Source organism: Drosophila nasuta, chromosome 3 (assembly GCF_023558535.2).
Source record: "Drosophila nasuta strain 15112-1781.00 chromosome 3, ASM2355853v1, whole genome shotgun sequence".
Taxonomy (NCBI): domain Eukaryota; kingdom Metazoa; phylum Arthropoda; class Insecta; order Diptera; family Drosophilidae; genus Drosophila; species Drosophila nasuta.
Window position 1 is genome coordinate 49,108,963 of NC_083457.1, and position 23,982 is coordinate 49,132,944.

General features: G+C 36.0%; 1 protein-coding gene across 8 annotated transcripts in view; it reads right to left on the reverse strand.

Annotated features, from left to right (window-relative positions):
- LOC132787981 (calcium-binding protein E63-1) overlaps positions 1-23,982 on the reverse strand; it is a 68,559-nt gene that overhangs the window by 6,060 nt on the left and 38,517 nt on the right. For 4 of the 8 annotated variants that reach the window (XM_060795244.1, XM_060795243.1, XM_060795242.1 and 1 more), the window contains one exon: positions 9,427-9,570. The exons of 1 other annotated variant lie outside the window; for it this stretch is intronic. In XM_060795244.1, the coding sequence (XP_060651227.1) occupies positions 9,427-9,570 (144 nt within the window). Of the gene's footprint in view, positions 1-9,426; positions 9,571-16,998; positions 17,289-18,419; positions 18,686-22,241; positions 22,577-23,982 lie in introns of those variants that run through there. 3 more of the 8 variants (XM_060795245.1, XM_060795246.1, XM_060795247.1) reach the window with 3 other exon arrangements.

A 23,982-nucleotide genomic window follows, 5' to 3' on the forward strand; every position in this document is an offset into this window, starting at 1 on the left:
GTTGTTGTTGTTGTTACTGGGCATTAAAAATGCATGAAAAGTCATAAAACTTGATGCCCATTCGAATCAATTAGACAAGTTACAAGGAATCTTTTAGTGTGTTGACTTATCGCTGAGCAAATGTTATGTCATCCTTCAGCCAAAGCCACTGTGCATACTAAATGTATGGCTCTTGCTGCTTTTCTAGTATTCTGTGTTGTATTGTGTGTTCAGTCAAGTCGTGTGCAGCTGACATTTTGTTGAGCAAAAAAAACACAAATAAGAAAGCTGCAGTCGAGTGTTATCGACTGTGAGATACCTTCGACGCATTTTGAATATAAGCAAAACAGCGTGGTAATAATTTTAAAATATACCGAACAATATACAGGAAAATACTAAAATATATTGAAGGTTTTTTTTTTGGTATATCGTTGAATATACAATTGAGGTCGAAATATACCAGATTGTTGTCCAAAAACGTACTGCAAATATTTTAAAATATACTGAATTCCATATTTGGTATATGGTTGACATATGACATGTTTGGTCTATTGTTGAAATAAAACAAATTGAAATCCATATTTGGTATATCATCGAAATATACCACTGTAGTAAAAATATACTAGATTGTTAGACAAAATATGTAAAAAAATGTCTAAAATATACTGAAGACCATATTTGGTATATCGTTGAAGTATACCATGGAGGTCGAAATATTCCAGATTATTTGCCAAAAATATACAACAGAAATAAATATATAATAATATAAAATATACCGACTGTCATATTTGGTATATCGTTGAAATACACCATAGACATCAAAATATACCAGATTGTTACCCAAAGCAGCTAAAACCCAACTGCAGTATCAATATCTTCATTTTTATCCGAACACAATAAAATAATCAGGAATCATAAATATTATATTATAGTTATTAATCGCGAATGTAGTTTCAAAATTACACTTGCTATTAGATTTTTGTCGATTTGTTGGAGTGGAAGTGGGCGTGTTAAAAATTTGAAACAAATTTGATCTACTGTCAAAAATATTATAGCTTTGTCTCTATCTTTGAGATCTAGGACAGACTGACAGACAGACGGACTGATCAAGAATTTGTATACTTTATGGTCGAAGATACCTTTTTCAGCATTTTACCATACACTTTCTGCCGGTACAAACTTATAATACCCGTCTATCCTTTGGGTAGCGGGTATACAAAAAAAAAAAGAAAAACGAAAGCATTTTCATTTTGGAATTGGACTTGGATTTCTGGTTCTTGTGAGTCGAGGATTTTCCGGCATTTGTTGTCATTCCATTTTTAAATACAAAAACTAAATGTTTGCCTCGCATTGTCGTCGACAGCGAAGGCGAGTCCAAGGATAATGAAAATGTGCGCCACCCGCGCGCTCTCCTTCGCTATTGTTGTGCCGTTCTCCCATTGTCGCTAAGGACATTTTGGGGACGAGACGCGCATCGTCGCTGGCATCGTGAAATGAATGCCTGCAGCTTGTGATAACAGCATGTTGTTATGGTCTTTGATCGATAAGCTTTGTGCTCGCCTTGGCCATAATAACATCAGGCTACACAATTAAATAACAGCAACAGCTAGAAGTTGCTTTAGGTTAATGTAATCATTTTAGCCTGCGGCCAACTGCAATTGCTGCAGTTATTTGCCGACAAGCTCTTGGGCAAATTAAGTGCTTATAAGCTGCATCGAGGAAGTCCAGGGCAAAACCACAAGTTGCAAGGTGGCAAGGTGGCAAGGTGGCAAGGTGTAAGGTGTAAGGTGGCCAGGTGGCAAGGTGTTCGAGCTGCAGTGTGCAGCCAAACGACATCCTTTTGTGTGGATAATAACAAATGGCAGCAGCAGCAGCAACTGCAGCAACCAGTCAATGGCAAAACTGGCAACAGCTTCATGCCAAAATGCAATCAATTATTGGCAAATGCACCTGCTGCTGTTGCTGTTGCTTTTGCTGTTGCTGTTGCTGTTGCTGACCTCAACGTGCAACGTGCAGCGGAAACGGAACTCGAGCTGCCGTGTGTTTGTGCTGCTTGATTGTTGCCCCTTAGCTGCAGCTGTCGATGACTCTACGGCTGCCTCCCTCACTCTCTCTCTCTCTTCCGCACTCTCTCCCTCTCGCTCACTCTTTAGTGCATTTGGCTTGTAAAACATGCAATAAACATTGAGCGCTGTCTTTGACTATACAAAATGGCAGCAAACACAACAACAACGAGCACAATAAGCACATGTACTACCATGTATTTATGTTCCTCTCTCTATCTCTTACTCTCTCTCTCTCTTTCACTCTCTTTCTGTTTATGTGTTGGCTGTGAAATAAATTACCTCAGACGACACACATGGCAGCTGACCATTAATTAAATGTCGAACAGCATTCACTTTAATGCTTTCACTTTAAACATCCAAATATACATATAACTTGTTCTACGCTGCGTATACTTAACGCGTTTCGGCAAAATACGTGTTTTTTTTTGTTATAACAAAGTTTTAATGCGTTTTTGTGCTGTCAATTTTTTCCTAGTATTTTCAGTTCGTTTTAGTTTCGTTGATAACGACTTTTTATGCAATTCACATAAAATAAATAAAGTTTTGGGCATCAAATACGCTGTTTGAAGTGTTAGCATACATATGTTGTTTGCATTTAATATATTTAATTAATTTTTCAAAAGTTGAAAACGGCTTTTAATGAAATTCACATAAAATAAAAAAAGTTTAGAATAAAATGATTAAACGAAGTTAAAGCTGACTTTAAAATTGTAATGAGTTTAGTTAACTTTCTCTAAAAATATTTTCTGAACTTCACAGAACTTTTATCCTCAACTGAATATTTTTTAACATTATTATAATTTAATAGCTTTTTCTCAAATGCTATTTTCGTCTTATGAAAACAATAGGGTTTTTATCTTAAAATGATTAATAGATAATAGACTATAGCTTCTTTCATGGGATTTTATATTGTACTCTTCTCAAATGCTTCCTGGCTTTAATTAATCCTCGTGAATTGCAATTAATTTGCACAAATTGACTTTGCTTAAACTTTTGTTTAAAATCGCATTAAACTGAGCTGCTTTTAAGCACCAACTTATCTGATATACTGCGCCAATTCACTTGACTTGGCTTTAACTTCGATTGATTTTCCTGTTTGGCTGTTAATGTATTTTGCCCTTTTGCTATCTAGGCCAACACAGTTGGAATACTTTTGTGATGTTTTTTTTTTTTGGTGTTTTCTTTGTTGCATGCCAATTCTATTTGAGTTGAATTAACCTCCCTACTACCATCTTTCCTTCCCCTTTTTTTCCCCTTTTTTTCCGTGGAAGCATTTGCATTTTTTTTTGCTGTTCTGTTCGAAGCTTTGATCAGAATTTGCTCGGCATCTTAAGCTGTATTTAATTTAGGCCATTTGATGTGGACGCCCCGCTGCCTGCGACCCGCGGGAGTCCATTTGTTATGCAAATTTGCAAAAAACCGCAGCGAAGGAGCCGAGAGAGAGAGGTGAAAAGCAAATGGGCAACGAGCTGGCTGGCATTTCCATGCTGATTCGATTAGATAGCGACTTCAAAGTTTACCGAATGCACAAAGGCAATTTCAATTTGTGTGGACACTCGCCACCAGAGTGGGTTGCACGCAAGGGAGGGGGAAGAGGTGGAGGTGGAGAAGTTGAACCTGTTGGTGGCATTTGGCCATAATGCGTGGAGACAGTCGTGTCTTTGACATGCGGTCGCATACATGTTTCGTAGTGCAAACTAATTTAGCAGCGCATAAATACAACCACAAAACAGACGCACACATATACTCGCACACACACTTGCGCACACTCATATATACACATACACACACACATTTAGAGAGCACCACATGAAGCTAAATGTTGCCTGTTTGGCTTTTTGGCACTTAACAAGTCGCAAACACGCAATGGCGATTTTATGCCCGGGCTAAAACAGATTGAATCCATGCACTATGGGGAATTTGACTAGTTTCAGTGGCAGATTTTTCAATGCGTTTTTTTTATGCTTGGGCTATATATACCCATATACAGCCAATAAAGACTACTCAACAAAATATTAGTTCGCAATCAACTCGTAATTTATTAGGATTAAGTTAACACTGCTATTTCAATGAACTTCATAATGCATCCATTTTTTGTTATTATCCATATTTGCTAAAATATTTAGTTACCCAAAATTAAACAAATAGTTGAATAGCTTCAATTCTAAATGCTTAGGTCGCAAGCACTGCTATTTCAAGTTCACAGCTGTGAATATAGTGCTTGATTCCCAACAAATCGAAATAGCAAACAGGAGTTAATTAGGAATTGAAAACTCTATAATATGCTTTAGACACTTATTGAAAACATGAGGGATAAGCATTCAATTGAAATTTTAATGTATAACTTTTTTTTGTTAAAAGTATATTAATTTGAAAATGCCCTGCGGAATTAACATTAATGTTTGAACGATTTGTTCGCTCCTAAGAGATGACTTTAACAGTTAATATGTTAAGACTAGAATGTTACGTTAACATTTCTGTTAAGTAATTTAACATTATGATCTATTGTATGTTAAAACTGGACCGTTCAGTTAACATTTCTGCTAAATTACTTTGCACTTTAATCTATTCTGATAAATATATACATCAAAATATTTTATGTTAAGACAGGACTGTTAAGTAAATATTTCCGTTATGTAACTTAATATTTCTTAACTTAACATTTCTGTTTAGTAACTGAACACTTTGATCTATTATATGTTAAAACTGGACTGTTAGGTTAACATTTATGTTAAAAAACTACACTTTAATTTATTCTGAATATATTAACATCAAAATATTTTATGTTAAGACAGGACTGTTAAGTAAATATTTCCGTTATGTAACTTAATACTTTGATCTATTACAAGATGTTAACTTAACATTTCTGTTAAGTAACTGAACACTTTGATATTAAAACTGGACTGTTAGTTTAACATTTATGTTAAAAAACTTTACACTTTAATCATTTCTTAATATATTAACGTATAAATATTATATTTCTGCTATGTATCTTATCAGTTTGATCTTTTTTTACTATATTAACATCAAACTACATATTATAAATTTGCTCACTTGTGAGAAATGATTTTATTCCAAAAGATCAGGTCAAAATCTCCATGGTGAAATTTTGTGGAGTGTGTGTGTGTACTGGTGTGTGTTGGTGTGTGTGTTATGTTGTGCCTCGCGAATAGCACGCAATCTGTGTACCCGCTGCCAAAGCCATTTAAATAATTTTAATGCATTTAAAGGGCACTTTTGGTGCACAGGCCATAACATAACATTTTGTTGCCTGTCCATTTTAGCCTTAATTAATTTGTGGTCGAAAAAGCGCGACGCAAATGTCAGCTCCATCCACTTTTACTTTCACTCCACTTCAAGTGCCGCATTGCGTTTCGTTCCAGCTGCTTATGCGACAATTGACCCCCAGGTTAAGCACTCTGCACTCTCAACGTGCTCCTTTGGGCCTTTTTATGTGTGTGTGTTGGTGTGTGTGTGTGCTTGAGCCCCGTGGCCACATAAAGACGCGCATAAATAAGTTGGCCAATGGTTGGAGCAAAAGGCGATTTCTCCCTTCGCACTTACAGCTAAATCAGTGTGCAGTGTTCTAGGGGAGGAGTGAAACCCAAGGAATGTAAATGAAGCCATAAAGTGCGCGCTTTACGCAGCATTCAACAGTTTTGCTTCTTCTTTTGCTGTTGCTGCTGTTGTTGTGCCAAATTGATAAAAAATGTGTTTGCACAGCAACGAAAAACAGCAAAAGCTGCAGAAAATGTGTCGAAAACAGCGCAGAGCAGACAACAAAAGCTTCCTCCACGATTTGTTACTAAAATATTGACACTACGTGGCAGTGGCAAAATAACAACAACAACACGAAAAAAGAGGAGAAAATAAACAATTGTGCGCAATAATGTCAATAATTTATTATTTAAATTTCCCACATTTCTAGGTACTTGGCATCCCAAATGATACGCTTACTTATGCCGAATTTATGAGAGAGTGCTTCCCAAGAGACTCGTTGATTGCAAAAGTTAAGTTCAAGTTGCGATATTTGCTTATCGCTCTTAATTTGCATTAAAGCAAATTTAATTTAATCCTAGATTCAGTAGTAAAAGGTAAAAGGTAACTATGTATGTGCATCTCTCACTAAGTTTTGTTCTAGTCATTGCGTACATTATTTATATAATATTATTAAATATTATATTATTATTTATAGTCAGTTTAATCTGTTTTATTGTTGGTAACAGAATACTAATTAAAAAATTCGATAATTCGACAATAAAATAGTACATTAACAGGAAAAAGAAAGAACGTATAAAACTATAGCATACTTTTTGGGGCAGCTTAGTATTGAGCTTGCTTTATTTTACGCATTACATAGAAAAATAGAACTTGAAAGGATTCATCCACTGGAGCTTCGTTTCAAATGTATATAGAGTGGGAGACAAATAATGAAATGAAATACACGCGTTGTGAAATATCTTTTTGTTATTCGAGCGTCCGTATTATTCAAAAGAGATAAGACGGTAATACTATAATTGCTACTACAATAGTGTATATATAAAGCTTAAACAATTTTAAAGCTGGATTACGCAGCCATATTTTTATAAGAAAATTGATTTAATGAAATAAAAAACTACCATAATTATAGTAAATAGCCTACAGAAAAATAGTCTACAGAAAAATATCAATTTTTTAATCAAATACAAATTATATTACGCATTGTTTTTATTGGTTTTTTGTTGGAATTCTATCTAGGACGCATATTGCGATATGCTGAAGGCAATTATATTTCTCCTGTTCATCATTTCATTCAATATAAATGGTAAGCCTGGAGCATATACTTCGACATGTAATGCAATAACTTTTAAATAACCATTAAAATAAATATGAAATCATATAACGAGAACTGACGCAAAAATTCTAATTAGGCAATTCGCTGAATTGTGAAATTATATCGTGTAAAATAGTTTTTCTGCAATATTTATTTTCGCAGAACTTTAGCGTATTAAATTTATATCAAATTGTATCTTTTTTGTTTGCAAAAACTTTTTAATACATTATTGAAGTTCATATTTGCTTTTTTAGATCAAATTTCCAATGATTTTATTAAATTTATTTAAATAGCTTTTCCATAACACAGTTGAGCAAAAGTATAAAAATGTTATTTGCCTTAAAGAAAATTGGTAAACTTTGAAAAGGATTCTTATTGTTGAAAAAGTCCTTACATTATTAATATTCATAGTTGCTTTTTAGTTTAAATTATGATTGATTCCATGTCAATTTAATTGGGAAAAATTACTACGCAAATATAGCTCAAATATTTGCTGATTATCTCAAATTTCGGCAAAGAAGTATTTCATATATTTCATATTGTTATTGATTTATTTGAGTAATTGTAATAGCTAAATTAATACGTAAATTTAGCTTCGTAAACTGCAGATTATCTAAAATCGCAGATGAGTAGGGTTTTGATGTTTATAAAAGGATTTAATTCAATATTATAATTCAATTTTTTTTGGTTCAAACTTTAATCGATTTCCCTAAATTTAAATTACTAAGCAAATATAGCTCGGGAATCTGCTGCTTATCCCAAATTCAATTCGCTGGCAAATGAATGGGATTTTGTTCTTCAACAAAACAATATTATGATCGATGTCAATTTCTTTGAGTAATATGAGCAGTTAAATTACTAAGCAAATACAGCTCATATATTTGCTGATTATCTCAAATTCAATTCGCTTAAAACGAAATTTTGTTAAACTTTGGCAAATGAATAGGATTTATGTTGTTGTTGTGGCGTGTCTGTGTTTTAAGCTCACGTGTCGACGGCTGTTGTTTGTTGTCATTGTTTGTAGAAGTCTCGCAAAGAAATGTGAATGCGAATGCAGGGCAGAGCAATGTGCAAATACAAACACAAATACACATAAAATATAAAAGATATACTTATGTGACTGCGAATGTAGAATATATAGTTGAAAATGTGAGTTATGTGTGCTTATAGCGAGCCCTGCGGCGTCTGACAATGGCAGGCATCAAAACAACTCTCGAGTTGTGTCAGCAACAGTTGCTGTTGCTTTGTTGTTATGCCGCGATGTATGTTTGTGTGTGTGACTGTGCCACAAAGCACGTGTGTGTGTGTGTGTGTGTTAGGTACTATATCAAATGGGCGATGTGCGTGACTGTGATTTCAATTCGCAGCTTTGTTGCATGGCTTATGGGGCAGCTTTTTGGCCTTCATATGATCAACTTTTAATGCACTCGATAAATAATATTCGCAAAATGATGAGACAAATGATAATATAATTAATGAAATGCATTCAGTGCAATTTGTTTGCCACACACAAATAAAGTTTGTGCAGACAACTTTCGCATTTGCATTTTGCAGCGCAAAATTCAATTTTCTGCAAGGCTGCATTAATTTAATTTAATTTTAATATGTTTTTGTGTCAGTGTGGAAAATGAAAATGAATACTGAAAATGAATAACAAGAAATGCCCATCAAAATAATATCAAATAAATTAAATCAACAATGTGCGGCCACAAGGCAAATGCCGACAAAACATGAACACGACAACGTTAACAACGAGACACAGCGCAGAACAGCGCTAGGACTCTAAGGACGAAGAGCGGAAGGAAGAAGCAGCAGAGTAAACAGAGGACAGTCCATTCCATGCCCAGATGGCTGAACTCGGTCGCTGTTTTGCAAGGGCAACAAAAAAAAAAAAAAAAATGAAAGAAAACTAATAAAATGCGCTTTAAGAAAAGCGGAATGCGACGCGAGAAGATGCCCCGCTTGGGAATTTCTATAATAAAAATTGCATTAGCTAACGAGTAAATTAAATGAAAAAACTTTACAAATTGGCTTAATGCGGATTGACAGTAGCTATTTTGCCATTTGACCGTTGCTGGTTGCTGGCAAAAGCTGGTCGAGCTTACGCATCGAAATTCGATTATACAATGGATCTAAACATGGTGTTAGCATCGTGATTGAATGGATTATAGTACTGCTATAACAACGCAGCATTTGCAAACTAATTAAACTGTTCAATTATTCACGAAGCGAAGTGCACAATGGCAGGCAGCGTTGGCAACGTTACGTATACGTAATATTTGATATGCTTGTTGGGTCAACTTAATTAACTGGACTACTGTGTAGCTGCAGCACGTACTTGATTACGAATATATACACAATGCATCCTCACACACACACACACACACCCTTACACACACCCACTTTCTTACACTTTCACAGAAAACTTTGCTGCAGTCAGCAAACTGTTGCATTTCTTGACTTGATTTCTTGACTGCGCTAAGAAAACTTAAGCTCAAGTGGCTGGTTATTGTTTTCACTCTTATGTTGTGTGTTGGGGTTGGCACAAGTGGCACAAGTTGCACTCACCTGAATGGCTCGCCTCCCGTATGAGATCATGTATGATTTCATCACGCACATTTATGCCCAGATTCTTGAGCATAAACTGCAGCTCATTTGCCGTGACGCGTCCATCTCGATTTCTGTCCAACAGATCGAATGCTGTGCGTAGATCTGAAAAAGTAGAAAGAAAAATAAATGATTAAAGTGTTGGGCGAGATATTTAGACATAAATCACTTTCTCATTCTCATACTTTGCTGCATAATTTGTGAATAAAGCGTGTATCTGAAGCAGACATCCTCAGCTTAAAGGCGCCCACATTGTCAGCCATTAATTGTGTGTAACAAAAAACACCAAGTTTGGAAAAACCAAAAAAAAAGCATATATATTACGTATACGCCAACGCAGCACATTCAAAGTCTTTTACTACTTATACAAACTACAGTTGGCAGTTGCTTCTACTTTTCCGTTTTGCTATATTTCGGCGCGCACATAAAACCAAAAGCCTGTCATAAAAATCAAAGGCAATTCACCAGAAAGTGCGTGATTTTCAATGGAAATTTTCACAACGCAAAAGCGAAAAAGGAAAAGCGATAGCTACTAGCTAGAGAAATTCCCCCGGACTATGACGAAATTCATCGTTTTGACCTTGTTATTAATATTGTTGTTGTTTTCTGTTCTGTGTTCTACATTATTATGATTATTTCTCTATATGTAAATCAAAAGAAAATCACAATTCACTGATATGCTTTTAAAGCTTTTGCGCTGCGCACTGCGATTTTGGTTGGTTTGGCAATGGGTTTTTCTGTGTGCTCTTATCCTGATTATCCTTAATCCATGTGCGAGCGAGCCTTGTGTAGTAATTAAGGCATTGTTTATGGCCTTGACGCTGTAGGCGACCTTCTCTTCGCATTCATCATATGCGGCACGCCAAGACAAGACCTTAATCTCTATGTGTGTGTGTGTGTGTGTGTGAGGGAGACGGGGGATTATGGGGGTGGGGCTAAGGGTCGGGTGTCATGCCTGCAGCGCAGCTCAATGCCGAATCGATCAAACTTGCAGTCGACTCAGATTTGGGCCAAACTCCAATTGCAGTCAACAGACAAGCGCAACAAAAAAGCACAAGTTAGATAGCTATAGGCCAGTGTACTCGACTGTGAGATACCCGCCAGTAACTTTGGAAAGCAAAACAGTGTGGTATTAATTTCAAAATGTGTACCAAATTAATATACCACTGAAATACTATGATTATACCAAGAGCTATATTTGGTATATTAATATAGTACTACATTCAAACAAGAAAGAAATAGTGCTCGACTTTGAGATACCCGCTACCCATCTGGAATAAAACCAAAACAGTGTGGTATTAATTTTAAAATATACCAAACCAACATAACGTAAAAATACTATAATTATACCAAAGACAATATTTGGTATATCATTGAAGTACAACGTTCGAAATATACCATAGAGTACAAAATATACCAGATTGTTAGTCAAAGCAGCTAAGACTCCTAGAAAATAGGTGTTGTTGACCATTCAAAAGTATTTCTTAAATAACTTCTATAACTTTAATCTAAACTAAAATTTTCAGCAATCATAAATATTTAATGTACCAAAACCACGACTCTAGCTTTAAATTATTGTTATTTGATTTTTTTTAATTTGCGGAAGCAGAAATGGGCGTGGGAAAATTTGAAATAAACTTGATTTGCGTTCAAACAAAAAAAAAAGAAGATATTATCTTTATCTCTTATAGTCTCTGAGATCTAGATGTTTATACGGACGGACAGACAGGCAGACAGACGGGCATAGCTATGTCGTCTTGGCTGTTTACGCTGATCAAGAATATACATACTTTATGGGGTCGGAGATGATCACTTCCTGGCAGTCCAAAGTTATAATACCCCTCTGCTATATAGGTAGCAGGTATAAAAGAAAGAAGGAAATTTTAGCAGCATAGAAAATACACGAATAATCTACAGCAAGTGTGAGTGCGAGTGTGTGTGAGTTTAAGAATTGCATGTAAATTGCAGCAAGCGATGTTTCCTCTGCTTCACTTCCGTTTTGGCTTTGTTACCACCAACACACACACACACTTATACACACACTCATGCACACACATACGCGCTCTCACCCACACACTCCAAACATCCGACACATATTCGCTGGCGCAGAGCTCCTGCGGTTGTTTTGTGTATGGCTTGTAATTGCGCACGTGTAAATACTTCACATATTGACACATTGACACCAATATTGAAGGCAGACATAAGCAAGCAAGCAAGAACATATTGAGGTTAGCTGCTGACGAGACGCTTCAATTTTTTTGCATCGTGTCAGCTGCTGCAAATTTCCGCAACAAACAAAAAAGAGCGAAGCAAAGTCGATTGCTTTTTTATGGCCCGAAAAGCACAAAAATCTACAACGAAAAACTTAAGCCATCTACGGGCTTATCTATCATCCTCTTTGCTACATAGCTTAACTAAGTATGTTGTTAACCCAGACGTAAGTAATCTGTTCATTCAGCTTACAATCTAACGAAATCAGCTACTTGAACTTTACCAACTTTCCAGCTTGAAGTTTGACTTTGGTTTGCCAGCACGAGCAAACATTTGAATATGTTTTGCTGAGTTTTCACTCGTTTAACATAGTTATATACATATATACTGAGTAGTTGGAGAACTTCGTTAGCGCTGCTCAACGCAATGAAGGTGCAGGAATATCATTAAGATAATATCTAACTGTGTTGTCGTTTGTTCACCTTCAGTCTGAGTCACTTAAAAGGAATAATGCACTCGCTGAAGTTTAAGAAAACTTTGCTTATGTTTGGCAGTATAGAACATTGGGATTATATGATGATTAGATTATTGAGAATTATACAAAATTTATAATATTTTATTTCATTATTATATTTATTGTATCTTCTCTAAGTGAGTCAGGAGTCTTTCATCAGTATTATTAATAAAAGTCGTTTTATATGCTTCAGACTGACTCATTTAATACTAATAATCCAGTATCTGACTTTGCTTAGGTTTGTGTGCCAAACTACTGATAATTATACTATATAAGCTTTATAATTATTCATGTTAATCATCGATATTTTTTCAATGAATTTCTCTCTTATTTGTCTTTTCATTCAATTTCATAATTAACATTTCCATAACAGACTTTTTATATGACTCAGACAAACTCACTTTGAATGCAGTTTGACTAACTTTGCATACTTTTGAGTGTAGAAAAGTATGTCCTTTTTAGTTATCACATAATCACTATTATATTTTATTAATCATTGTTATTTCTTTACTAAACTTTACGAAACTAAGCAAGTTTCATTTACCAAACTTTCTCTCTGAGCAAATAATGCAGTCGCTCTTGTTTGCCAAACTTTGCTAGTGCAAAAATGTTGCAAATAATTTCCTTTATGCATTAGATAATTATATAATTTGTTTTACTAAATATTATCATTGAATTAACAGTCTTTCTTCTAAAAACTTTGCAATCATAAGTTGACTAATTTAATAAACTTTTTAATAGTCCTTTATTAGTCTTTATATTAGTTAAGCACTATTCTATATACTACTTTGACTTAATAATTTACTTCTTCATCAGTGTCAGCAACGAGTCTAATTTAAAATTTTAGTACACATAATTAATAATTAATTAATTAATTTGTAATTACACATTACATTATCTGCATAGATTTGGGAACAAGAGAATAGTAGTTATCACATAAATAATTAATACAAATTTACTACAGCTGCAAAGGTAATTGGACTGAGTACGGTATATTTTATACGTTACAGTATAATTTTATACCAAAAATATATATTTTACATATATATACAATTTTAATATAATATATCAGTATATTTTTATACTGAAAGTACTTAAAACGATTACGGTATATTTTATACGTTACGATATAATTTTATACTAAAAATATTTTTTGTGTTAGTATTTTTTATACTGTAAGTACTCAAAATGGGTATCAAGTATTTCCAGTCTTACTGTTACACATTTAACTGAAGCTTTTATACGTTCTCTTCACTGTGCTGATCAATCATAAATCTTTGATATGCTTATTCACCACATTAGTATCAATCAAGCAGGTTCGGTAAATTAATTTGCAGCTTAAGCTGGTTTGTCGTATGTGTGTAGTAAACAAATCATTTGACTAACTTCCTGTTTATTAGCTGCTTAATGCAGCTTGAGATGAAACACATCCGTCAACTTGTGATGGCCGAATTAGCTGGCCTGATGGACAACAAATAAATTGGCCAACTGGTAAATTGGCAAATTGGCCAACGGCGATAGTTCGTAAATGTTTGCTAATTAGCGACGCTGTCAATCGCTCAACCAAATGTCAACCGTCAACTGTCAACTGAAAGCGGCCAAATGAGCAAATGAGCCGCCTTTCACCTGGATGGCTGTCGCCATCCTGTTTGTTTGTCGTCCTTAACCAGCTGCGTAAAGTGTTGACATTTGCAATTATGGAAAAGTTTTTTAATTGCAATATTAAATCAGGACAAAGACAAAGTTGAGTTGAGTTGAGTTCGCTGAGAATTTTCTGAGGCTTCCTTGCTTGTGCCTTTGGGCCAAGTTTTGTGCTGGCCAAGTCAAAATGCAGCCAGGCAGAAAGTTGGCAATCTGTAAGTGTCGCAGCGACTAATTGCAACGACCACTTGACAGCAGCTCCAGGTTGATCTCCTCTTTCTCCCCCATTCCCCTACCCTACATATACTTTTGCTCACTACAAAGAGCCATGAAATTTTGAGTCAATTTCCTTCTGCTTTCAAGTGCAAAAAGTTTTTCGCATAAACATTTGTTGTTGACTTTACTCAGTTTTCTCCCCCGCTTTGTTGTCTGTGTTGCTTTTCTTCTCTGCCATCGAACTTGATAATTGCATGACGACATTCAGGCATTCAGGCATTTGCTTCAGGGTCCCATTAGGCCAGAAGCGTTTTGCCTGCAGGCTAGTTGCTGCTGTTGGTGTAATTGAGTTGAGCAGAAACTTGAAAATTGTTGCCAGAGTCGTAAATAAATTGCACTTGTCGTAAATAACGCTTAAAAGTTGCAAGCAACAATACGAGTACAAAGCGAATTTTTCCATCCAGACATTTTCCACGCACGGCTAATGAAAGCCTTTGTGCTCTCTTCTCATATTATTGAACTTCAAGTTCAATTGCAAGTTCTTTCCCCTTTTTATTTTGTTGTTGTTGTTGTTATGTGTCCCTCTTCAGCATAGACTGACAATGTCTGGCGTTTTCCAACACTCATGCTCATGCTACGTGTCAAGTTCAAGTGTGCGTAAATTCTAAAGTGCTCGAAAATTGAAGCGGATGCGGAAACGAGTTGTTGCCATGACAACTTTCTTGTGCTGCTGATGCTTCTGTTGCTGCTGCTGCTGCTGCTGAGGAGACATGCTAATGGCATCCCATTGACATGTAGCTGATGTTTAAGTCAGATATTTCGATTGCTTGTGCTAAAGTTGACAGCAAAAGCTAGTTGCAAATTGATGAAACTAGTTAAAGCGATACAAGTGTATTGGAAATTTACAAAGCAGGTTTATTTGATTAAGGATTGATATGAAATAAAGAACATATACATATGTTTCTTTTATATATTTTGTATATTCCTTGGATATTAAACAAGATATTCAACTACGAGTATCAATGCATACTGACTTGGCTCTCTTTAAGGAAATGAATCAAAACAAAACTTGCAGTAGAAATGTTCAAAACAGAACTTTTGCTCTCCTTCGACTTTGTATTGAAATATTTAAAAATGTGCTAAGAAAAAATCGCTTATATTAGTTAAATTTGATATTTTCCCTATAAACAAATGTGAAGAAAACATACTTTTATAGACTTTGAATTTTTTGGCGGCGGTTGCAGTTTCTAGTGAAGCCCATATATATATTTTTGCTGTTGAAAATGTAGTTTATATTTTGTAGTGAAATAAAAACACATTGGCCAAAAGAGTTAATAGTTTGACCAGAAAAGGAAGATACTTTACAGAATATATCACTACATACATATTAATATACTAAATATGCACTTGTTGTAAACAAATTAAGTTAATTAATAATTAATATTGAACAGAAAAAGATGCCACTGAAAAGATGGCAACTACCTTGAACCTTGATAATATATAATTAAGATACAAAATGAACAACGAAACAAGAACGAACTAATGATCCCGAATGAACAGCTGACAAGGAAAGAGTTATGGAACCAAAGCGAATAAATGAGCAACTGAGCAAGAGAAAGTTAAAGAACAAAAATGAACAAATGAACTACGGAACGAGAAGGAGTTAAAGAACCGAAGTGAACAAATAAATGAACAAGAGGAGATAAGAATCAAAGTGAACAAATGAACAACGAAACAAGAAGGAGTTAAGGGAATAAAATGAACAAATGAACAACAGAAAAAGTACGAACTAAAGAACCAAATTGGACAACTAAACAAAAAACTTTATTGAAAAAATAACGATAAAGAACTTATTCAGTTCATGCACTTCATTGAACAGGTAATTTTTTGTTAGTATTAACTTTAATTAAATATTCTACGAACAGAAAAGGAAAAGAACCGGTACAACGTAGTCCCCTGTTAATTATCTTGCATAACTGACATTAATTTTGCATTGAAATTCAGGGCAACAATACAACGACAGACAGAGTGTCAGACATTTTCTGCGAAAGTTAAATCGTAAGAAAAGAAAACTCTTCAAATGGATAAACAAGGTGACCACAACACACTAACGCAAATATTGCGCTGCTAGCAGCAGAATACAATACTCATACTCATATATAACACATATTAATAAGAGGTCAATAATCCACATAACAAATAGAATAGATAAAAGTAAAAGTAATAATGCACACAAATTTCGCCATAGTGGGACGATAAGAATACTTTTTTTTTTTGTATTCAAGTGTGTATTTTCTTTTATGGTAATTCCAATTGAGCAGCCAGTGGGCAGTCATAAATATGAGTATATAGTACAAGAATGCTCGTGTCGATTAGATTGGAAATGCCTTTAAATGTGTGTTGTTATTATTGTTATTATGATTGTTGTGTTTGTTTGTTTTTCATGTGGGCGACGATTTGACTCACGCTCGCTATCTTGCTCCCTCTCTCTTTCTATCTCTCTCTCTCTCTCACACTCTTTTCTCTTTTTGTGAAATGCAATAATTTGTCATGCTTAGTTGTTGAATGTTTTGTTTATTGTCAAACTGTAAAACAAAATGCACAACATGCTTTTCCGGCAATTAGCATATGAATATTTCTTTCTTTTTTTATGTACTCGAATTAACACAAATTATTGAAATGATATAGCATGTGATACTTGAATTACAGATATATGTATGTGAGTATTGCGGTAGCAAGTTGTACATTCATTTAATGATAAGTCAACCGATGATTAGATACGCCTACATGAGGAAGTATTGCCCGTTCCTCGTGCAATATTGGTTAAGTTTTTGTTTTTATCTTTTCGAATGAGTGTAAACATAGATCAATTACTCAGTTGGCAACAATGCATTGTGAGAAAGCAAAACTAAGATCTATAAAGGAAGGAAAACTAATAACTGTGTCCATACTTAGCTCACCTCGCACTTGACTTGCGATTGCTTTGTGATCCATTTGTGATGCTTTCGATACTATGTTTCAGATACTATTCGAAGTACTTTTACTTGATGTGCCACTGGCGGCAAAGTAGTATTTATAGCCACACACACACTGAGCAGCAGCCGCAGTAATTTCTCTTGTTCGTGTTTATACTTTTTATGCTTATTACTTTGTCTTTTTTTTTTTGCGCTGCGCTGCGCTGTTTGCTGTTGTTTAACTAGGCGTATGAGTAATGCAGCGTTTGCCGTTTACACGCGCTTTGCTTTAAAAATAGACCGCAAAGAGTGTTTCACAGATTATTCTACTTGTTCTTGGCAGAGGAAGCAACTCAGCTGGAGCAATAAATAGTCTACAAACAATATAAGTTATGTACACTTTTTGTTCGCAGTAAAAATAATATCATAAAATAATCAACTCAATTATGCATGGATTTCTGTTGAACTTTCACGCTTTTGTTGGCCTTGCAATCTCGCTTGCGTGCCGCCTTACGCATTTTAATTGCAATTAATTATACAAATCAGTTCTAATTGAGGTCAAAGTGCCAGCCCCAAAGCCACCAAAGAGGCGAGGAGGAGCAGAGCAGAGAAAAAAGGCTTTGACGTTGTTCGCCTCTGTTGCATCAACATGCTGTCAATCTCTCTCGATGTGTGTGTAAGTGTGTGTGTGTGTTGTTTTGCAGTCGAATGGTTTTCGGCCTTTTGGCCCAAGGTCTTTAGCTGGACACAAAAGCCCCGCCTTGTTGTCTTGCCGCACTGCTGTCTTTCGTCAATTTATGGCTTGTCAGATTCGCCCATAATTATGGGGCAGTCAAGTTCGGGGGAGTCTTTCGCTTTCGTTTTCGCCAGTTGCTAATTTTCATATTAATTGATTTAAATTAATTGGCTGATTTTTAATTGTGGCAAATTGTTGACTGACTCGATGATGACAATGAGAATAACGATGATGATGATATCATGTTATCAGTTAAACATCGATGTAACTGCAACGTGTATTCTTCGGTCTGTCATCATTTTACGCTTCGAAGCACATAAATGTGTAGAAATTTTAAACCAATCCGACAGTCGAGTGACATAACAGACAGTGTGGAGAGCGAAATAAGGAGCAGCCGGCTCGCAATGCACCCACAGCGAGAAGGTTGCCTTGCAGTCGGGATATGTGAGTTGTCTGGCCAAGGACAGCACACACACACACACACGCACACAAACCTTCACACACACATAGCAAATGGCTTCAATTCAGCTCTATTGTTGTTTCAGTTCAGTTCAGTTCAGCTGGGTTCAAAGTATTCGCAAAAGGCGCGTCTAGGGAGTTTATTCAAGTCGTTTGGGCCAATTGGTAGGCGGGCTCGCAAGTGTGACAAATTGATTGAGTTAACGTTGTAATGCATTTTTACCAGAAATGAAAATTGGAAAAACTGCTGTGCTACGCTTTGCCAAGAAACAAACTACTGCAAACACTTTTGGGGAACAATAAACCGATAAAATCGTTAGTGGACCGATAAGACGTAAAGATTCGATAGTTTGCAATGATAAAGCACGAAAATTGTCAGCTTGAGTTTGTTAGTAAGTTGAGTTTGTTTTGCTTTAGTTTAGTTGTTAGTTAGTTAAGGGGCGTGCTGGGGACTCCGGACTCCTCCGTTTCTATGTTTGTTCACAAGCGCGTCGACTTTTGAAACTGAACTGAAATTCAAACTGAAGCAAAGCGCAAAGTATGCTGCTTCTGCTGCTGCTTTCTGTCTGTCCTCTGCTGACTGCGCTGCCTGCTGTCTGCTGCCGTTGGTCATGTCGGCGCCATTGGCAGCAGCTTCGGCTGACGAAACGAAGTGCCACTTCGGCAAAAGAACCCGATGTGCGTTTGTCATCGCCTCGGCTCATTTCATTCATTGCTTTGCGCCGGCTACGGCAGCACCCCCGTCTCAAAATGCTCTAGCGACGCCGTTGCCCCTCATCGTTGGTTTGTTTTGTTCTTGTTTCTGTTTCTGTTTTTGTTCTTGTTGCTGCCTTTGTTTTTATAACGTTCTTCTTCAAATTTTGCGCGCGCTCTCTTTCTCTCTCTTACTCTCTCATTCCTCACCACATGTTTGTGCTGTGTGGCTGCGACCGCGACAAGCAGAAGCAACGGGTCTAACGCAATGGAAAACTGTTTTTGACTGCGCGTTCACGTGATAAATTCTTTTTGTTATTTGCGACGTTTTTTGTTTTCTTATTTTTCAAAATACTTTTTCATGCTGATTGTGAAGGACTTTGGGGCTTTTGTGCTTGAAACTTGATAAGTTTGTTCTGTTGTCTGCAAATGAAGCCGCGTAATGCATTTTAATGCTCGCCAGCGAGCGCGCTGATGGACTTTTTAATTGCCTCTTGCCTAGAAACTTTTTATCGTTATAACAATTTGGCGAGACGAACGAAGAGGCAGCAAACGCAATCTTGATATACAATGGGGAGACGTATCTTAGATTATCTACTGGCATGTGTGGGGTTTTTAGAAAAGTGCATACACTGGGAAAAAATAATGTGTATGAAATTGAAACATAAATTCAATTCATTTAGGCACACTTCCATTGAATAGTAGCTTTATTGATTATCTATATTTTTTAGCGTCGTTGTTAAAATCCAACTGGCTCTTATCCAATCACATTTGCACCTTAATGGTTGGCCTACTTCATTCAGGCACCCTGTATTGTAGCTAAGCCCCTTAGGCAACCACTTGCAAGGAGATGTCTTCCAATGACCTTGTAAGCGACTATCGCCAAACGTAACGATACCAGACAAAAACAAAAACAATGTGCTGAGTCTCAAATGCAAGTGATAGCGCTCTCTCACTCACTGGCTCATTCTCGCTCGCTCTGACTCACACATAATGCTAGTGCGTGCGCTTTTGCAGGGGTAAAGCTGAGACGCTCTCATTTGACGCTCTCACGGTTGACGCTCTCTCCGCTCTCTCACTGGCAGCCATGTGTTTGGCTCAGCGAATGGGCGGAACAAAACAAAATGATGGAAAACGATTTGCAGCAGGCAAAGGCAAGAGGCAGAAGTTTCAATCTCTTTTGGAGTGGCACGTAACGGGGTTTATGCAACAATTTGGTTGCTTTTTTTATATAATGCACAATTAAATTGCGGCCATATAAAATGTGTGAAATGCGCAGCCTGCTCATAAAGTTTCGATAAATGATTATATCAAATTTATAGGTTATGCGCGAGTTGGCAGTTAATAAAAACCAAAAAAAACATCTGAAATATTCGTTAAAAGTTCAATGAGCAGACCGTACAATATGGTGCCATAGCCGTTGTCATTTATCTCAAGCTGTACCTAAATCCTTTCATTTCATTCTTCTTTCGGACAGCTAGAGTTACTTTATCTACGCTTCGTGGCGCTGATTAAGGACGCACACACAGTTGGAGTAGGTTGTTGAACCCTTTTTGTGTGTTTAGCTCAGCATGCGAGAAATGAGAGAGGAACAAAAGTTTTTAATTAATATTAATTTGGGGGGAAAAAAAGTGAACAACAAAAGAACCACGCAAACACGAAATATATGCGCACACATTAGAGCGAATACGCCTTGACGTATGCTGCAATAATTTAAGGCACAGTTCATTGCATTCTCAGTTTCAGTTTCAGTTTCAGTTTCGCAGCATACTTTGTGGCGCAACGAACCCTCGAGGCTTGAGCTGCCACTTGAAGCCCATTACGAGCAGCCATAAATAGGCAAAAAGTTAAATCAGTCCAAAAACTTGATGAGGCCAATAGCGAAAAACGCAAAAGCGAAAAGCGACAGTCACGCAGCGTGAAAACCAAATGAAGTCACGTGCCACACAACGCCAGAGGGCGCCACCCACACACTATTCCACTACATACTATATACTAAGGGATCGTATTATGCTGCTAGGATACACATATAGCTTGACATTTATTCCGAATTGTTAACGCGCCTTGATTTCAGATGCTTAATGCGAACTTGCGACTCTTATTTATTTATTTTTCTTTTGGGTGCTCGTTGCTTGTTGATAGCCATTTTGCCATTTAAATGTCATTTGCTGTGTGGGTTTTTTCTGCTGCTGTCTCTTTGTTTTTGGTTTTTTAGCAACTCAACGCTGAAGCAGCTGAAACATTCTCTGTGTCTGCGGCTGTGGCCATCAATGCATAAATATTGCTTTATGATGCGTTGCCCTTGTTGTTAACTCTTTTTTCTCTTTTTTTTTGGCATCAAAAGGTTCAGGGTTAGCCATTCGATAAAAAAATAACCAAGAAAATCAATCGACAAAGGCCATCATATCAAGATATTTAATGTGCAGAACGTGCACTTAACTCTGCAGCTGCTCAAAAGAGTTGAACGCCCAAAAGCGGGCAATAGCTTCAGAAAATTGCATTTAAAGCGTATTCCCAATTGCGCTTTAGTTAAATTGCTTAAAGATCGCCTTGAAGTAGCTGCTAAATAAATTCATTGAATTTACATTTAAGGCACGGTCCCTTTTGCAATTTTTTGGTTATTACATATTAAGAAAAGTTGCCAAAACTACAAAATTTTCGAATTTCAAATCAGCGCCAAAAAGTAGACTATAGCTTTGAGTTTGGACAGTCAAGTTTTCCAATTAACTTGATGTATTATTATAGCCAACATATATAGCAATTTAAAACATACTACGACCAAGAATTTCCAGCTGAAATTGTGTCGTTTTTCAGCAATTTTAATGTCCCATTCGCAGTGACATTTGCAAGTGTGGCAGACCAAGAAAACTGTCTCATTTTTCACATTTTTTGTCGCTTGGTTTTGTTTTTAATTATTTCTGGCAGCAATTTGAGCTGCCAGTCGTAACTCAGCTCAAGTTGACTCCCAAAACGTGCCGCAAATTTTTGGTGGGTGCCACCAAAGAAAGTTGCGTAACCATAAATCAAAAGTGCAGGAGTGTCCGTCCCCCAAAGCATATAAAGATAGAGTCAGTCAGCATTCAACTTTGAAGTGAAGAAAAAAGATGGTTGAATTGTTGTTGTTGTGTGGGCGGAACTCGACGCTATCAAAGTGTGTTTAAATTGCTGCCAATAATTGCGCATAGGGTGTGTGCTTAATGAGTTTTACAAGTGAACATAAACAAGCACAAACACAATGCTAAAATGGCTAGATTGTCAAGCAAACAGCACACAAGAATGTGATCGAGTCTTGTGCCAAAGTACAGCTGGAAAAATGTTTTGTTTTTGTTTTTTTTTTTACTTTTATACTCACACTTATCATCTTTGCTCATATTGGCAACAACAGTAACAACAACAGCAAATATGCCTTAATTGATTGTATTTTATTTAATCAGCACAACTTGCTTGATTGACGCGCACATTCAACGGCAATCTGTCAAGTGGTCAATCGCTCAACCACGTCAAACGACAATCGAATTTTGGCTTCTGGCACGCGTGCAATTTTTTACTCCAAAACATTTGCTATTTCAACACTAGAACTTCGGACGCTCGCTTTACACTCGATCGGTTTAGTTTAGTCGTAGACGGGTGTTGTTGATAGCCCGACGACCGGGTTAGGGACTGACTGTAACTGACTGGCGAATGATGTGTGTGAAAGCGAGAGCCTACAAAAATGGGGAACCTGCCCGCCTGCCAGTCAGCGCACACGATTTATCTACGAAAACTCCAAGATAATGACTAACTTTTCGCTTTTGGCCAACACCGTGTGCTCTCTACTGGGGAGCTCTACTCGAGCCGAGTGTATTGGTAATGGTATATTGTATTATATTTCATTTTGGTGATAGCCCAACACACAACACACAGCACAGCACGGAGCACCTTTCGTTGACAGCTGAGATAACTGCAATAGTACGAGTATTACGAGAACGAGTTGCCTCTTTTTTTTTGTTGTTTCGTTTTTGTATTCTTTTATCAGTTTTTCCCCCACGATTTCCTCTGATTTCATTAACTCACATATACATATATTCTCACATACTTATGGTCGAATGTAATGCAAGTTACTAAGAGCACTCATATGAGTATACTATATGAGATACAATAACGAGTGTCGTAATATTATCATTCTCTCTTATTGCCTTATTTATTTGTTTTCACCGATTACGAGATACCATAAAAACGAAGAAGAAGCACAGGTGAGTTATAAATGGAACGCTTCAGTTATTGCTTTCGAGATTGATCTCATCGGAGATTCGCATCATTTTTTTCGTTATTATTTTATTTCATTTCCGATTGATTAATAAGAAAATGGAAAGTTACCAGCAAATTGTTTTGATTTAGAAATATTTTGAAACAAACAAGTGCGATAATTGTTGTTGACCGACTTGTAGATACCCTAAGTGATACTCAAATTATTGTTAAATACATATACCATGCTATACCCTACAATTCATTCATTCATTCCTAAAGTCAAGTACTTTTCTGTGAGCTAAAAAATATTTAATCTTTAAGATTATTTTATTGCTATTTGATATATTTAAAAGTAGTTTGCAGTGACTTGCGGTTTAATGTGAAGGTCATTTTAATAGAGGCAGAGATTTATTGAGCGTTTTTTATGTTTTTAAATAAAAAATACTGAAAACTGAAGAATATACTGAACGGAAAATTAAATATATATTACAATATTATAATGTTATCAATTCAATGAATGAATTGTGTTGGAAAATACCATAAGATACATATTTAATAGTAGATAACTTTTTTTTTAATAAAAAATACTGAAAACTGCAAAAATACTGAATTGAAAATATAATATTTATATTAGTAATAGAACTAAAAAATTTCGTTGAGAACTATTCGAAGATATATATTTTTGATATGAAAAAGAATGAAAGAATTGTGTTGGGAAATACCCTAAGATACATATTTAGCAATAAATAACTTTTTGTTTTTATATAAAAAATACTGAAAACTGCAGAAAACACTAAACTGAAAATTTTAATATTATTATTTCAACATTATTGTTGGGAATATAATGAAATAATTGTGTTGAAAAT